The following is an 18,674-nucleotide window of genomic DNA, read 5'->3' as shown; positions in this document are numbered from 1 at the left end:
TGTTTTGAGTATAAATTTTCCTTCATCGCCATCAACCGCACTCATACTCTGAACTTTCGGCCTCCGCCGTAATAGGGTTTAGCTCTTTTACTTTGGTTGCTTAAACCCTAGTTAGGGTTCCAACTAGAATCATGAAGCTCGACGTAGATGTTTTGAGATACCTCTCCAAAGATGATTTTAAGGTTCTCTCCGCGGTTGAATGGGGCATGAGAAACCATGACATTGTACCTGCTGAACTCATTGTCCGAATCGCTTGTCTCAAGCATGGTGGCACCTACAAGGTTTTGAAAAACTTGCTTAAACATAAGCTCTTGCACCATGACTCTTCTAAATATGATGGCTTTCGCCTCACCTACCTTGGTTACGATTTTCTCGCCATCAAAACCATGTTTAACAAAGGTGTCTTTGTTTCTGTTGGTCGCCAGATCGGTGTTGGAAAAGAATCTGGTTCGTATCTACCTCAGCTGCATGTTTTAATATATATGCCGTACCTACATTGACATGATGATCATTGATCACACATGTTATTAAGTTCAAATAATTCATTTACTCAAAATTATTAGTGGTGTTGATGTGTTAGTGCTTTGTAGAATATCGGTGATATTTCAATACTAATTGTGGCATTTGTGATGATGGAAAAATTCTAGCTATGAAGTTACATATAGGCTTGGTAGAGTTTCTTTTAGAGCTGTTAAATTCAAGTGTGACTACTTAAAACATCAAAGTAGTTATAATTGGCTCTATTTATCTCGCCTTGCAGTTGCTGCACTTAAAGAATTTGCTTTCATGAAGGTGCTTTTACTCTCCCTTGCTATATACTTGAAATGTTATCTTGTTTACTTATTTCTCTAGTGACATGTCCATTGCTTGAGCAGGCTTTGCACAAACATGGCTTCCCAGTTCCGGAGGCTGTGAACCGTAATCGACATTGTGTAATCATGTCACTTGTTCAAGGTTATCCTCTGTAAGTGCCCTTCTTTCATTTTGTTTCAATCATAAAAGTCGTTTAGGATCACATTCATGTTAAATGCATGAACACAATTAGTCAACTGAGACGGTGTTAGATATTGTGGTTTGTGAACTACTCTTAGGGATGGTATTGTTTTATGACCGTCATAATTGTATAACATTTGATTTGATCTGTGGTCTATGAATTGATATTACATCATGCTTCAGATTTGACCATTTGATCCTTGCTTTTACATCTCGTTCATGTAGAATATCTAGCATCCCTATGCATCATCTCTGAAAATACTCACTGTCAGTTTCTTTCTTTTATGATTATATTGTGGTGGCTCGTATATAATGCCACAATTTTTAATTCTAGGTCCTTTTTGTTTTTCAGAACTAGTTGTAGTATTAGTTGCCACAAAACTATCTTTGCTAACTTTTAATGTTCCCTATATTGTTTAGTTTTAGATAACGAAGGAAGAATGAGAAATAATATAGATTTTGAATTGTGGTTATGGTTTAATGTAAAAGACTAATTAAATAAAACTAATCATGATAATCACTAGACTTCTAACCCTAATTAAATTATGAAATATAATTAAATTCTAATGAAACATGATTAATCTTGATATATATAGATGATATAAATTACTCTACGAATATAGTTCAAATATAAGATGAGATGTTTTCATATATTTTAAGTCTTTTGTTCTTAAGCTGGCTTTTTGGTTTGGACTTTGTAGTTTGTAGTACCACTACCCACTTCCACATATTTTACACTGCCTTTGGTAAACAATTGCTTGAATTTGTATACTTGGTTCTGCAAATGCAGCGTTCAGGTGAAGCAGTTACAATATCCAGAGACAGTTTTTGAGACAATTATCGGTATAATTATTCGGCTGGCAGAACATGGTCTCATCATTGTGATTTAAATGAATTTAACATCATGGTATGCCTGTATAACCTGTGCTTACTTGTCAGCATTATTGTTATATACAATACTTCATTTTCTTTCTTCATTATAGTCATTTCTTCGTTCACTGTAGATCGACGATGAAGAAAAAGTTACCGTGATTGATTTTCCACAAATGGTGTCTGTGTCACACTGTAATGCAAAGATGTAAGAGTCTCTTCTCTTCCTTATATGCTATTACGTTCCTTTGAATTCTGTTTATTTTTCTTTGATTTCATGCTTGTATGAATGCTAACTTTTTCCTCATGACAATTCTGAAATGAACCTCATTTGCTATATTTTGTTTCAATTTTAAAATATAGTATCACTTCGATTACTTGTCATTTGTTAATTAATGATGTGTATAAGATCTATATGTCATTGGTATTCTACACACTCTTCATTGAGAATTAAATTAAATAGATAACATATAACGATACTAGTAATGAGCTTTCCGTCCATAGATTTATCTTCCCATTTTTGTGGTATAAAACTATTGTGACATGCCTTTTATATTCTACTACGAATTGCTCTCTACTCATGAATTCAAATATTGTCTACAGAGAAATTTACAAGTTTGCTTCAATTGCATTCATTTTATGTTTTAAAACCCGTATGCCGTAGTGAAAATAAATGAAATCATTAACGCTTACCAATAGTAATGGAAATGTTACAGTAGTATGTCTTAACTGTATGGTATCAATAGGAAACAAACAATTCTTTTCCATCTTTGATTTCAAGATGTTCAACTAATATATTTTCGTTAAGCCTTAACTGCTTATTATTTTTCCTTGTTTCAGGTACTTTGATCGTGATGTGGAATGTATCTTTAAGTTTTTCAGAAAGAGGTTTGTAGTTATTTTGACATTATGTGTCAGTGTTTGTGAATCTCAGTGCTTTTGGTTTGAGGAGAATGGGGTGTCATATTTAACATATGACTGTGGTAACTCAAGTAATCTAAGTAAAATGTTGCAATTATATCATTTTTAGCAAACTTTGTTAGTATTCCACTTGAGCTAGCTTTTTAGAAAGTGAGTTTGATGCATGATATCAAGGCCATGGTCTTCTGGTTTTGTTCTTATTGATTTGATTCCCTTATCCTTCAAGTAAAGAGCTTCCTCTAAGGCCATTGATAGAAATCACAAACAGATTGATGAAATATGTATATTATTCAATGGAAATAATGAGCATAGAAGCTTTACAATGAAGGGATCACATTTCCAGAGTCAGAGACTCCTAACCAGAGAGATATTCTCTCCTAACCTACTCAATAGTAATAGTTATTGCATCATGAAGATACACAAGCTTCTTAGTTGCTTCTATAGAGATAACTTGCTACGATAACTTGTATAGCAAGTTATCTAGTTAGTTTGTTGTAACTAACAGTCTTAGAGTCAGTATAGCATATAGAACATGTATCATAACTATCCTACAGCTTCATGAACTCTATATAAGCTGTAATGTACTCTATGATCAAGTAATGAGAATCATTTTCATTCATTTCTTAGTTTCATAATAATAGTCGCTAACATATTCTCTCCTCTTGGCCCCACCCTCTTTCTTCTTGTGTAAACCTTCCAGAAGTTGGTCATATGTGGACTGACCCCAATGATTGTGTACACAACAATTTTCCGCTTTTTATTTAATATGCGTACACACTATTAGTATATTGCTTCTCTTATTTTGATTGAATGATTACTTTTTCTTTAGCTTAACTTATTGAAAGAATTTGGATCTTGTCTGTGGCTGCTCAGCCAGTTGTCCTCATAGTTAGTCCCTCTTTTGTGCTTTAGGTTCAATATTTCTTTTCAAGAAAGAATAGATGATAACGACGATTCTGATAAAGGAAGAGACGAAGCTGGAAAACTCTCTTTTTCTTCAATAGACATTAGCACTGGTTTTCTAGATACAGAACTTGCTTCTAGTGGCTTTAGTAAAAAAGATGAGGAAGATATTCAGAGGGTATGGTGGTTTTTGTGCCTTCTCTTAGTTGTAATCCGTCGATCGTGAAACATTTATCTTATTTTTTATTTTGCCTCAACGCTCTTCAAATCTATCTGCAGTTTATTGAAGGTGAGATGGAGTGTGATATAAATTCTGATAGGGAAGATGGTGACTTAATGAGAAACCTGAATGAAGCAGACGATTTAAATGTTGATTCTTTGCATTTGTCGGACGAGGTAATATTTCCATCAGCTTTTGTTGTCAGAGATACAGGGCTGTGGGAAATGGTGTATGACCAATAGAGATGACTTTTTCTCTAATAAGGATACCGATGATTTTTTTTTTTTTTCCAGCTTATTTCGTTAGTTATGCAGTTCTGTATTTTACAATTCTGATTGAAGATTGTTAATGAAACCATGTTTAGGATGAAGGACATGAAAGTCATAAAAAAGAGAGCTTTGAAGCAGGTGAAAACAGCGGATCTGAAAAGGAGGCAAACAACACGGTAAGCTAAAATTCTATCGATTTTATTAGGTGATTGATTTTATTAGGTGATTATCTCAGTATATTGCTCTTCCTCCTCCTTATTAACAAGGAATGCTGTAAATATCCTAGAAGTTCAAATGAAAATACAATGGGAATTGATTTGATTTTCTCTCAAGATCGAATGAACGAATTTTTATTGAAAGTAAACTAATATTATTCTAGTTTATAGAATCCTTTTTATCTAGCCTTTATATGAAAACCATAATGGTGTAATTTGATTTGCAGGAGGAAAACAATGATAATGCAGTGGGAATTGAAGCTGAAATCACAAACAGCTTGAGTAAGCAAAGGAAAAGTGCCATAGCATCAGCTCGTAAGGGAAGGAAGAAACTTGCATCTAGGAATTCTCAAAAAGACAAGGGTGGTAGGTCATCTCACAATTCTAAGGCTCAAATGCACATGAGCAGCTGGTGAGATTATATGGGAAGACAAAACCAATGTGATTGACTTCTAGAAAATACTGAATGTATAGGTTCAACGGCGTGCCATCTATTAGAACTAAATTATCTGTTTAATGTTCAAACATATGTATAGACTGCACTTCGGAAGTACAAAAGCTGCATTGTTTCGATTTTGAGTTGCTTTTCTTCCTGTAGGGAGAATAATTATATTATTTTTGAATGAAAATTTCACATTCCTATATATTTTGTCATTCTTGCATGCATTGTTTAGACTTTGGAAGCAGCTAACCACCGATTTCCACTGTCAGGCGTATAAGCATAGTGTTTTCTTCGAGTTTAATACTCGAGGATACTGCTGCTTTCGAATTACAATTACAAGACGTTTATCCAAGTGTTGAACTGTTCCTTCGAAACTTCATCTGGTTTGGCCTAAGGCCCTAAACGAAGCTTAAACTTTGGCAATTGCCTTGAGGAGCGTTGTACATGAGCTGATTCCCCTTTTGTGAGGCTAGCTGAACAAGTGAAACTTGACTAATGATGCAAGCATAAACACTTTATTTGAGACTAAATTTTTACTAAATCAATTTTAAAAACAATTTTATGTAAATTATGTTGTCAAATGTTAATCGAAACACAGAAGTTTCCCTTGAGGAATCCTGTACTTGTTTGGATTAGGATTTATGTAATTTGAAATGATTGTTTTTATAAAAATGTTTAGTAAAAGTCAAGTCTTAAATAAAGCGGTATACTTAATGTTTTTGCTTCAAAAGTAACTTTCGCAAATCTGAAGGGTAAGACTAAGATGTGATTGAATGCAATTGTAAAATAATTTTTATATATACATTTCATTGAATTCTGCTCTTTATCCAAACGGTTTTGCTCATTTCCAAAGTAAATGACCAAAATACCTCTGCGTGAGTTAACTCACGCTAATGTTAAATTTGCGTGACTTAACTCATGTTAGTATAAATTTCGAAATTTTTCATGTGACTTAAGTCACACTTGCTTCAAAAGTGGTCATATTTCTTGATATCTTTCCTTTACAAGTTGGGTTGAAAACATACTTTTGGGCAGAGAACTATCATAAAAAATCTGCAATGTGGCCCTCATTTTATTAGAACAAGGTGCAGCAGGACTAAAACATGGTTCTTATTGCACCTTTCAATGCCATCTGTTCTCTTTAGAGTATAGCCTATCCTCTAGATCTGTTCTCTTTGATGAAATCAGATGTTTATTTGCTAGATGTGTTACCTTGACGTTGCTCTCTTTGCAGGCTTCGTGTAATATGTGTTACCTTGACATCTGTCCTTTTTCTATCTTTTAGTCATTCACTTGACTGAAACAAAACCTTGAATATTAGATAAACAAACAATGCTTTACTCATGTAAATTAAGACCTCCAGACAAACCATCTCATGTAATAAATATGACCACTTTTGAGTTTTTAAGCAAGCGTGACTTAAATCACATGAAATTAACTATCCAAATTTATACTAACGTGAATTAACTCACGCTGCGTGGGTTAACATGCGTATGGGTATTTTGGTCATTTACTTTGGGAATGAGCAAAACCATTTGGGTAAAGAGCAGCACTCCATTTCATTTGCTTATGGTTTTATACTAAGAAATTTTTATAAACCTTATGGAGTGTGGCCTGAGCTTTGAGGGCACTTCACATAGAATCAGTCATACTTTTGTATGTCAGTTTATTCATCTTTGAGTTTAGTTCAACAGGTTAAATGTGCCCAATCTTTTATAATTGAGATCGTTCTTTTTCTTCTTCAGCAAAATATGATCAGAGAACGTTTGTCTCTCACACATCCTCACTTTTAGAGAAGTTAATACTCGTTAATTGCATGTACTTTCATGATAGATTTAGTAAAAGCATAATCAAATCTTTTTTCATGGTACCACCCAAAAAGGAGATTGTTCATTGTACATTTCACTAAATATGAAACCAATAATGTTGCCGAGTTTCGGGCTTTAGCCATGGTACATAGACCATGTGAAACTAGATTCCAAGAACAAGGTTTCTTTGTAAAAACCTTATGTACAGCAATCATTGTATGGGAACTTGCATGGCATAGCACCATATGTTCCCCTATAACAGGAATGTTGCTAAAAACTCACCAAACATCTTATCTTTAATGAGTTTCTGCACTTAGTAAACCTCAATGGTACCACAAGCAACATCTTGACACAAAAATTATAATTTTTCTTCCTCTTTCTTACAGTTGAGATACAATAAAACTTCCATCTCTATTCATACAAGCTAACCTATCAAAAAAGGATAATTGGTTCAAATCGATGTGTCTTCTCATCTCCCACCAGATAACTCAATGGCGTCTTGATTATAAACTGAATCTTCTCCCCAATCAAATCTTCTTTGTAATCTATCGTATTCTTGCCTCCGATTCACCTCCACATGCTGCCATTCCTCCCACCTTTCGGCCAACCCTTCTCCTTCTAGCATTCTTACAACCTCAGACATCAGGGGACGGTCCTCCGACGTTGCTTGAGTGCACAGTAATGCAACTTTTATCATCATTTCTACCTCTTGCATGTTGTAATTTTTATTTAGGTTGCGATCAACAATAGCTTCTAGTCTTTTCTCTCGTTCTAATTTCTTAACCTATACAACACAAAACAGAGTAAAAACAGTTACTAGCATGAATAAACTGATAAACGATGATACATATGTTTTTCTTTAATATATGACACTGTTTAGATAAACAACTTAATTAAGAGCTTATAGTATATAAAATTAGCTATTTCTATAACAACATAAAAAATAAAGTCAAATTGTGTTTATATAAACTATAAGTTGTTTACATCAGCAATCTTGAAGAGTTTACGGAAATAAGCTGATAACAACTTATAACATATATCTTTTCGTAATTTCTCCCAAACATTCTCACAAGTTCTTATGGTGGTAGATAAGTTCAAATAAGTTGATCCAAACAGCCACAAACACAAACACCATAAACTCAAACACAACTCCAAAAAAAGCTCAGCAGCAGTTCACTATTACTTTACCAAACCGCTCAAAAGAGGCATACAAAAGTTCCAAGCATGCTACACAAACAAGAAACAAACACCAAGATTCAAAGCAGAAAACAAGGAGGAAAAAGTGGCATTACATGGTCAAGCAACAGCACATCATCTTCCTCTTCCAAACGTGAAAAGTCGATTGCGCGTTGACCTGTAACAAGCTCCAGAAGCATAATCCCGTAACCAAATACATCAGTCCTTTCAGAAGATTTTCCGGTCGACAGATATTCAGGAGCTATGTGACCCATTGTCCCGCGAACTTGAGTTGTCACATTAGTCTTCCGAATGTCAACTAACTTTGCCAAACCAAAGTCACCGACAACTGCCTCAAAATCTTCGTCTAGTAATACATTAGCTGCCTTCACATCACGATGAATAATCTTAGGATTGCAATGCTCATGAAGATATTCTAGGCCCCGTGCAGTTCCCAGAGCCACTCGTTTTCTCGTAGGCCAATCCAAAACAGCTTCCCCAGCTTTGAGTTCTGCATCAGTATTCACACAATAAAATTTTACCGGTAAAAAATATGAACAGAAATCCTATCTACCCTTACATACAATTCAAGAGAAGTGGAATATAAAGGGCCTCTACGATAAATACTATCAAGGGTAGTTTAAAAATGTATTTCACTTTCTATGAGTTAAAGAAAATTAAATTAACATAACCAACATCCTTAATTTGTGTGTACGTAGTTTTTCTTTTAAGGTAATAGGTTCACATCACAGTTATAGGTACACATTGGGCATAGATATATGGACAATAAAGCTATCCATTGTTCTAAGGTGTTGGATAAATCTAAAAATTGTTAGTATATATCATTCAATGCACAGTTAAATCTTTCAAATTCTTTCTTTGCCCGATTAATTTCTGAAATAATTGACATGGTAATGGGTGCGTTTGTTTAGCTTTAAATATATATATATATATATATATATATATATATATATATATATATATTGTGTCAGAAAAATCTAGAGATTTTTTTTAAAGATTTTAAAAAAAATCTGAAGTTATTTGTGTTTGTTTACTATCAAAAAAAATAACTTTTTAAAAAAAAAAAAAGATTTTTAACTAGTTCATGTGTTACCTCCTTGTTTTTGAAAAAAATAGATTTTGAGAAAAGCTAATCCTAGTAGATTTTCATTTTTGAGTCAAAACAGATTTTTTTGATAAAATGATTTTTTTTAAAATCCTAAACAAACACTTAAAAATGACAAAAGTGATTTTTTTTACTAAAAAAATAGATTTTTTTAAAAATCTAAAACAAACGGGGCCAATATGACTGAAAGATAATCAGAACTGTGGCAGAATTCAATAATATGAATTACCCTCCAGTTCAAGTAATAAAATAATAAACGCTTTCTTTTCTATAGAAAATCAAATTGAATGCTTAGCACACCAGCGATGTCAATATGCATTGTAACTTAATACCTCGTAAACGATAAGCGACACTTAAGTTCTGCATGAAGGGATAAACCAAGAGGCGCTCAGTTGGAGTAGTGCAAAACCCAATCAGCCGTAACAAGTTCCTATGAACAGCTACACTTATCATCTCAACTTCACGCGTGAAAGCTGCATCTCCCCCAGGGCTTTCATAATCAGTTAACCTTTTGACAGCAACTTTTGTGTTATCAGCAAGGACGCCTTTATAAACCTTTCCAAAGCCTCCCTGTCCTAAAACATTTTTCTCACTGAAGTTGTCGGTAGCTATTTGTAGTTCTCTCCATGCAAATCTTCTTAGTTGACCAAACGCAATTCGTCGATCAACTTCACCTGATGAAACAGTAAAAATAAATGATAAAATATAGAATTGCAGTTGATAATTGGCTGCACCTAACTCAAACTTCACCTGATGAAACAGGAAACAAGTTTAATTAATGATAAAATAAGAGTATTAGAATTGACAACAGACAGAGCCTAACTCCGCCTCAAAAGTTAGTTCAAGTGATGAGAATTGTTCAAACCTTTCATTATAAGTACGGCTTTAATCATATCTCTAGTAAGTGGGGAATCTCAATATTTATAGCACAGGAAAATATTAAAAAGGAGATAGTTCATGTCAATCTCAATTAAGGTTCAACGGAATGGAAATGGGTATATTCTAATGTGAAGTTTTAAGTTCCAATAAATCCCAAAAACGTATCCCATTTGATGGGAGCTCGGTATTAGTTCATTTAGAAATTCATAACAGACAGAAAGTAATATGAATTCATTCTGTTCACTTGGATTGAAATGAATTGTTAAATATTCATGATATAGCTGAGAGCTATTTATCAACTTCATACTGTGGCTGACCTGAATCAGTTCAGTCCTAACTAAGTCACAGTTAGTTGGTTACATGGAAATTAGATCGTACAGCTGAACACATGAGAGACTGGGTGAGCTTGGGAGTAGTTTACTCTTAATAGTTTTAAATTCCCAACAACTAGCACCATATCCAGTTGGGCACAGGATTTGAGCATATCCCACATTCATTGAACATGAAATGTTTAAAGGAATGGAAATGGGTATATTCAAAGTTCCAATGAGTAGTCGTAAGGACCAGTTATCCCAAAAGATTAAACTATTAGACGGCCTAATGTCTAGTCACTGGATGTGAGGACACCAGAAAGAAGGGAAAAAACACAATCAAAACTAAATAAATGAACATGGCAGTAATTAACATATGCTTAAATATTTCACTAAAGAGAAGCATAATACAAAAATACAAGAACATTGGAGATTGAACAAGAACTCAAACCTGCAACATCAACAAAAACTTCACGCTTGTAGCCCTTGTGTCTACCCTTGCACCAAAATAGCAGCAGACCACCAATAACAAGCATAGCTATAAATGCTATGCTAATCCCAATTATGAGGCCAGTTGGTTTATGTGATGAACCTGCCATGTGAAGGAAAATTAGTCTTCAGGTTGTAGCAAAGGGAAGGGAGAAAGTTGTCGATAACAACACATCATAGAACAGGACCAACAAAATACTCCCATCAAATTACCTTGATCTGCATTGTTATTATATGCACAAGGTTGACCATAACTCACACCACAATACAAAGTATTTCCACTGAAACTGCAATAAGGAGCACAGTTAAAAAGGTGGGATGTAATTGGGGGTTGCTGCAGACAAAAAAAAAAAAACATTTTGTATACGGCCACTTAAATTAATCGATCCAAGGACTCTGTAGACATATATGTGAGTAACATTAATCGTTTTCTCTATCTGGGCTCTTTGGATGCATGTGACCACTTTTCCAGTGTTTCATGGAATAAATGATGTGGTAAGGGATAGAAAGATATGTTTAAACGTTGCTATAAATGATTGTTTAAATACTAATCTACCATCCATACTTGTATTTAGGAACTTGAAATAAATGCTGCGGAATCCGGCCACTAAGATTATTTGAATCTAGCTGACTGCAAAAGAGAAGTTTGGACAATCAGTTAGATGCTAAATTGATGGAATGTAGAAGTAACAGATAAACTTACAGAAACCATTATTTCACGTACATTTCGCTCAAGCTTGATATATTGGCAAGTGATTCAGGAATAGTTCCACTGAGATTGTTTTGACTCAATGTCCTGGTAGCAAACAAAATATAACACTTTTAAACATTATAACACGATAAAAACACATGCCAAGACACATTATATATCTGTCAAACCTACCAAAGAGAATGCCAAACTTACAAGAATTGGAGCTTTTTAAGATTACCAAAGGAAGACGGTATTTCACCAGTTAATCTGTTGTTTTCCAAATCCAACCTGATCAAGCTTGTCAGGTTTCCGAACTCTTTTGGTATGTTACCAGTGATGCCATTTCCTTGCAAAGAACTGCATTATTATTGCATAACATGCATCAATCAATAGTTACCCTTAAACTTTGCTTGTATTTTGTTAATGATAAATATTCAAAAGAAGACAATTTCCCATAAAAAAATTGAATGAAAATGAAACCAAAGCATGAACTGCTGTAACAGTCAAACCCCTCCCCCATATAAAAGTAACATTTGCAAAATGTGAGTGATAGCAACATACTTTGGGAGTCCAATCACTTTGGGAGTACTCCCCCATAAAGTGATGAGAGATTGAGACCCACATAAATTTCACTCAATGAGAGAAAGAGTGTGTTAGTAGCACTTCTCTTGCAAAAGAAGAACTATTGAACAAGAAGACTTGGCGGAGTAAGGATCATAACCACAACATTAGATTCAGACAGACTTAATTAACGCTGACAATACAGATCATCAAATGCACAACATACACAGCTGTGAAAAGCTTGGACCCTAAAATAAGAAATATAAAATAACAGAGATGTTACAGATGCAACTTACCATAACACTAGAATGCACAAGTCAAGAACTACAAGAGTAGTCAGCAAACAGAAAAAAGAAAAAAAATTGGAAAAGTGGGCTGCAAGAACAATCTAAACAATTGGGTTTATATGATTAACAACTGAAGACAAACTCATAACTTCCCAGTTATCTAAAATTTAGTGAGTGGAATACCAAACATATCCTTAGTGATATAAAATTGACCTAAATTGCGTGGACATTTCATGATATAAATACTTACAGAGTTTCAAGATATTTTAGAGCTCCTATCCTTGGGGTCAAGTATCCTGGGAATCCCATCATCGCTAGTGAACTGCAATGAACACGTAATTATACGGCATGCACAAACTAGAGATCTAAGAGTTTGAAATATATAGCATGGATATATAATTTCCCACGAATAATGAAGGTAATCAATGACTGTGAACATCTTTTCTAGACCAAACATTAGAAAATAGTCAATAGAGAATATCTTACACTTGATTAACATTGTTGTTAAAGTCACAGTTAACGCGCGACCAGGTACAAGGGTTGACTTGATTTTCATTCCAGTCACTAAGCTGTTGACCAGAAGCATTCAGTGATAACTTCAATGCAATGAGTGCATCTCCTGAAATGAACAAAACCATTAACAAGTACTAGAAAAATGAGACATTCATTAAACTCTGTCAATATACTACAGACGTTGTACGTATTTATTTCTCCTCATAAAGGAATGTAGCATGTTTAACAATTAAATATTTCCTAGTGAATGACATGCAAATATAAGAATGTACCTTGCGAATCAGGTAACACAAATGAACACAAGCAACCCAACAGCAATAGTACAAATAAGAAGTCCATATTTACTTGCTGGCATTAACCACTGATTCAATGACCATGATCCTCAAATATCATATGAGAAATGTGCATCACTGCAGTGTAGAATCATAAATCTATTAAGCATTGAAAACTGATAAAAAAAAAATAAAAAAAAAAAAACATCGCTGTATAATATAAAGATAAAAAATAAAAAAAACAAACTAATAGAACAAAGGAAACAAGTTTATTGCATAGCTGAGTAGTTCTAAAAAGGAAAATCTTATTTCTGTTGTATTCTGTTCTTCTGGCAAAAAGCGTCACTGAGAAGTTCTAAAAAAGGAAAGTTAAGCTAAAAGAGTGAATAAGCATCAATGTAAAATCTAAGAAGTGTTTTTGCTTCCTTTTATGTTTGGTTGAGAAAACGAGGAACAGAATAAACAACAGTATTGAATCAAAAAAAGGCATAACAGAAGAAGAAGAAGAAGAAGAATTGAGTTGGATGCAGGCAAGATCAGGGAATCGAATCAGGCAAAGAGGAACAAAAACAAAAACAATTATAAATCGTACGAGGAAAAGCAAAACAACAAGACTTACAGAGAGGAATGTAAGAACAGAAAATTGGAATAAAATAGTAGTAATAATAAACTGAAAATTGGAATGAGAAGAAGAAGAAGAAGAATAGATAAGATTTAAGGGTTAAAAGAGGGAAAAAGTGAATGAGAGAAAGAAACTCACAGAAAAGGCATATAGCATTAGCTGGCAGAATGGGTGTGTTGTGTGTGTATGACAGCGAATCTGGAACAGAACCTTCTAATGCCTGTGCTGCTTTCTTTTTCTTCTTCCTTTTGGTTTGGTTTGGTTGGTGTTTTGTAGTAATAATAATAGAAAGAGAAGGGTCTGATTTCCACGACACTTAAGTGCCGATGGATTATATTGAATTTCGGCAGTTAACTGCCGCCGGTTAATTTCCGCGGCAGTTAACTGTCGAAAGGGCATTTGAGTAATTTATATGTGTTTCTCAGCCAAACTAAAAGTGTATACAACAATTTTCCTATTGTGTTGACACCCATATCACCTATAGATATAAATTTATTATAATTGTACGATATTTAAATTTATACTATTTTTTTCTTTTTAATTTACTTTCAGAAAGGTGTAAACATGTTAAAAAACAATTCACAATATTTATATGGGTTAATTATGTTTCTAGTCCCTATAAAATAGCGACCTTGTAAGTTTAGTCCCTACTTAATTTTAATAGCATTTTTAGTCCCTATAAAAAAAAATTTACTTATAATTTTAGTCCCTGCTAAAACAAAGTTTGATTAATTATCCTTAAACTCTTAAATTTTTGAACGATTTTTTTGAGACAAGATTAGAACACTATGAAAGATTCGTTTACTAAAATTTAGAATTTTCTGACATGAAATGAATTAAATATGAATTTTTTAAAACGACAAAAGTTAAAGATAAAAAGTAATAAAATCTGGATGTAGAAATCAAATTTTGCAATAATTTTTTGCGGACGAACTTTTAGTAATGTTCTAAACATGTCTGCAAAAAATTGTTCAAAAATTTAAGAGTTTAAGCATAAATTAAACAAATTTGAATTGAGTAGGGACTAATACTCAGTGCAGAAAAACAAAATTAGGGACTAAAAATGCTATTAAAATTAAGTAGGGACTAAACTTACAAGGTCGCTATTTTATAGGGACTAGAAACATAATTAACCCTATTTATATTTAGGAAGCTAAATTAGCTCATCAAAATTGAAATTGAGAAGAAACGAAACAAATTTACAATGTTAACCAATCAAAAAGTGCTAGCAACTTCATAGAAGCAATTCTTATTAATGCAAAAGGAAACTTGAGGTAGAAATTCTTGTGAAATCTATAGAAATTGCTCTTTATGCGCTTTGTATTGCTCGTAAACACTTCAAACTTTCAAAAACACCTCAAACTTTTTTATTATTTGAACCATTCAACTATATATTTCCAAATATTCATATCACTCATCCAAAACTTTAAAATAGGCGGATTATAATTTGAGTAAGCAATATGGTGTCTGAATGACCAATGTCCATATGGGATCAATCGGGAAAGCTTGGACCAAACAAATTCCTCTAAAAAAAATGAATTGTGCACTCATTTAAGAGTATAATTGAAATTATAAAAAATTCAGCCTAGGATCTATATCCCCGTCATATATAATATACAATGTTGATAATATCGTTCCTATTGTTCCCTAAAAAAAATATTGTTCCTATTGTAGTAAGATATTTCCTATTTTAATGGAATTTAATTTTTAATTTAAAATTTAAAATAATACTATTAAAGGATAAAATAATAAATAAAATAGTTTAACCGAAGGGAAAAACATGTAATGAAAAAGGAAGCCCAAACTCATGTATTTTTAGTATATTTTTCTTTATATATAGTATAGATGTTAATGTTACTACATTGTTACTCAAGTATTTAGAAGAGAATAGCTTGCACCATATCATCTGAAAACAAAGATTCAATCTTATCAATGTCCCAAACTCGTTCGTCGTCGGCTATCAAATCAGACACACGCAAACTATGGACACCTAGACTTTGTGGTGATTGAATCCAACTACCATGGACACCTCGAACCCGCGGATCATTCATCACGTTGACACATTGTCCATGTCCAATTGTCCACCTACTACCATATAAAAGTAACAGACGCGAATTCCAAATACTCCGCCAAGCAAAGCTCGGGTTATTACCGAGTTTAGCACCCAAAAAAGACGATTAGGGAAAGTACCTCGATTTAAAAACTCTAGCAACCAGAGATTCTGGTTTAGATAGAAAGCTCCATCCTTGCTTAGCTACCATAGCGAGATTAAAAGCTTTGAAATTCCGAAACCCCATTCCCCCAAATTCTTTGGGGCAAGCCACGCGTTCCCAAGCTGTAACGCCCGTCTTAATTATTCGATTATTTAAAAATATATTTATATATATGATTTACGTGATTTTCATGATTGATATGTGTGAATTTTATGATTCATGAAGTTGAGTGGGTTATATGATTTATAACTGCATAATGTGGAGTATTTTGTTGTGGTGAAGTTGCTATGTTGTTATGACTTATTTTATTATTAAATAAAATAAGATTTGATAAATAAAATAAAAATATGAAAAAATTGGGCTGTGATGTGAGATGAGCAATTGGTAGTGATAAGAGTAATTAGAAGAGATAAATAGACAACAAAAGTTAGAAAATAGAATACGTACGTTTTTGGAGAAAAAGGGAGAAAAGTCAGAAAAGAGGAGAACTAGAGGGAGAGCTGCGATTCTGCTATTATCAGGTAAGGGTGAGACTAATTTTCATTACTATTAAGGGTATGATGCTATAGGATGAATTTGGCATGATTAGGTTAAGTTTTGGTGAGAATTGGGAATTAGGTTTAAGACCGAATTGGATGATTGAATCATGAAAAGATGTTAGGTTGATGCTAAATTAGTGTACAGAACTTAGTTATACCATAAGATGATAATTAGATGTTGAATTGAGGTTAGAATTAGGAGAATAAGTGAAAAGTTGGAGTTTTTAGGTTTCTGGCCGTACTGACATTCATCGCTCGCACCTGCGAGCAAGAACACTCGCATCTGCGAGCTAGAACCCAGAACTCGCAACTGCGAGCAATGCAACTCGCAACTGCGAGTGACCTGTAAGCTCGCAACTGCGAGCAGAATAACTCGCCACTGCGAGTAAATACGTAGGAACCCAGAATGCACACTTTGCTCGCCATTGCGAGTGAAGTTACTCGCAACTGCGAGTTAGGCTGTTAGTTGCCCAAAATTGTCCCGATGCGATCCTTTCGCACGTATAGTCTTGAGCTGACCTTAGAAGTAAGAATGAGGGTGATTTAGAATGTTTCTAGATGTTACAGAAGTCTGTTTATATGACTGAAATGATTAGTAATGTTGCATGAATAATGTTATGATGTTTTTATGATATTTATGTTGATGTAATCCATTCCTTTAATGATGTTGAGATATTCCAACACTGTTATATGTTGTAAATCTGTTGCTGTTCATTGCTGCTGACCTTTAATGTCTTGAGATTGCATGAGTCGGTCTATGTTGCAAGAAATTAAGAAGTTGTCCATGATTATGAGTCGTATGAGTCGTTCATGATGTCGTCTAAGTTGCTGGAAGTTTGAGTCCATTGCATACTCATTAAAGTTGGGGGCTTTAGGCCCGGCAGCCTTTGTGCTCATTAAAGTTGGGGGCTTTAGGCCCGGCAGCCTTTGTGCTCATTAAAGTTGGGGGCTTTAGGCCCGGCAGCCTTTGTGCTCATTAAAGTTGGGGGCTTTAGGCCCGGCAGCCTTTGTGCTCACACGTTGAAGAGCCTATTATGCTCATTTGTTGTTGATTGGTACCACATGCATTTGCATATCAAGAAGTTCATGAGTTAAGTTGTCAAGTTGTTGTTGAGTTGATAGAGTTGCATGGTCTAAGATGAGTTGTGTTGTCGAGTTGATGTTGAGTTGATAGAGTTGCATGGTCAAAGATGAGTTGTGTCGTCAAGCTGAGTGTTAAGTTGATTATGATTTGTGATGAAAATTAGTAATGATATTTGATGATCGTATTGTTATGAAATGAAAAATATACTGATTGTTAATTGTTGATATGTTATTAATGTTTAAGTTGCTAAATGCATTTTATTGGATTATATGCTTAATGTATTGATTATGAAATCTCACCCCTTCTGCGTATATGTTGCCTCGACCGTGGGTAATGTGCAGGTAATAAAGATTAGAGGCGTTCGTGAGTGGACTCCTCAGTCGGTGTCTAGGTGCTCTGATACGTAACGGGATGGGGGCTTGCTTTTACTTCTATTCCTTACGTGTCTCTTTTATGAACTAATTTATGAGATTTTCCAATAAGGCCTGCGTGCCAAGACTTTAAAACGTTGAACTATTTTCCGCTGCAATAGTTTAAGATATTTCATGATGTTGAATTTGAAAGATAATCATTATTATCCATTTTATGATTTAAATGAAGTATGTGACATTCCGTTGTGATCAAAATACTCTGATTTTAAATGAAATTTTTATGTTGGGAAAACGGGGTGTTACAATTGGTATCAGAGCAGGTCGGTCCGTCCGGCCAAGTAGTGAGTCGAGTTGTGTCCTTAGCAGTTGGAATACCACTATTATGATATTCTAAACGTTGTGTGTTGTGCAGAGAAGAGACCTGGAGGCTGCGAATCTTATTTGCTATAAGAGGACTAGAATGGCTGGAAGAAATGATGCTGCGATTGCTGCTGCTTTGGAAGCTGTAGCCCAAGCTGTGGGACAACATCCAAATGCTGGTGCTGGTGCGAATGCTGATGTGAGAATGTTGGAGACCTTTCTGAGAAATCATCCTCCTACCTTCAAAGGAAGGTACGACCCTGATGGAGCACAGACGTGGCTCAAGGAGGTTGAAAGAATTTTCAGAGTTATGCAATGTACTGATGATCAGAAGGTGCGTTTTGGAACGCATATGCTGGCTGAGGAAGCTGATGACTGGTGGGTGAGCCTCCAACCTACCCTAGAGCAGGATGATGCAGTTATTACTTGGGTTGTGTTCAAGAGAGAATTCCTAAACAGATATTTTCCTGAGGATGTTCGCGGGAGAAAAGAGATCGAGTTCCTTGAGCTAAAGCAAGGAAACATGTCGGTGACGGAGT

At 34.4% G+C, this 18,674-nt stretch overlaps 2 protein-coding genes and 1 pseudogene across 3 annotated transcripts; 2 read left to right on the top strand and 1 right to left on the bottom strand.

Moving 5' to 3' along the window:
- Nucleotides 1-56: 56 nt before the first annotated feature.
- LOC146933653 (uncharacterized) lies at nt 57-3,972 on the top strand (annotated as a pseudogene).
- LOC146933652 (uncharacterized) lies at nt 3,697-4,979 on the top strand. The gene is made up of 4 exons (XM_085705444.1): nt 3,697-3,865; nt 3,967-4,083; nt 4,272-4,352; nt 4,619-4,979. The coding sequence occupies exons 2-4, from the start codon at nt 3,982-3,984 to the stop codon at nt 4,805-4,807; spliced, it is 372 nt and encodes a 123-aa protein (XP_085561570.1). The 5' UTR covers nt 3,697-3,865; nt 3,967-3,981; the 3' UTR covers nt 4,808-4,979.
- Nucleotides 4,980-6,667: 1,688 nt separating this feature from the next.
- LOC146933651 (putative LRR receptor-like serine/threonine-protein kinase At5g10290) lies at nt 6,668-13,843 on the bottom strand. Of its 2 annotated transcripts, none has more exons than XM_085705443.1 (12): nt 13,566-13,843; nt 12,947-13,084; nt 12,648-12,780; nt 12,412-12,483; nt 11,527-11,670; nt 11,347-11,418; nt 11,188-11,253; nt 10,836-10,909; nt 10,585-10,725; nt 9,276-9,617; nt 7,934-8,328; nt 6,668-7,425 (listed from the first exon to the last, which is right to left on the bottom strand). In XM_085705443.1, the coding sequence occupies exons 2-12, from the start codon at nt 13,011-13,013 to the stop codon at nt 7,111-7,113; spliced, it is 1,821 nt and encodes a 606-aa protein (XP_085561569.1). In that variant the 5' UTR covers nt 13,014-13,084; nt 13,566-13,843; the 3' UTR covers nt 6,668-7,110. The 2 variants fall into 2 exon arrangements, with proteins under 2 accessions (XP_085561569.1, XP_085561568.1); XM_085705442.1 differs by having other exon boundaries at nt 13,707-13,843.
- Between the last annotated feature and the right edge of the window lie 4,831 nt (nt 13,844-18,674).

The sequence above is a fragment of the Medicago sativa genome, chromosome 4 (assembly GCF_051527215.1).
Source record: "Medicago sativa cultivar Bolivia chromosome 4, Bolivia_mono, whole genome shotgun sequence".
Lineage (NCBI taxonomy): Eukaryota > Viridiplantae > Streptophyta > Magnoliopsida > Fabales > Fabaceae > Medicago > Medicago sativa.
The sequence above is the reverse complement of the archived record's forward strand: the minus strand, read 5'-3'. Positions and strand labels throughout refer to the sequence as shown.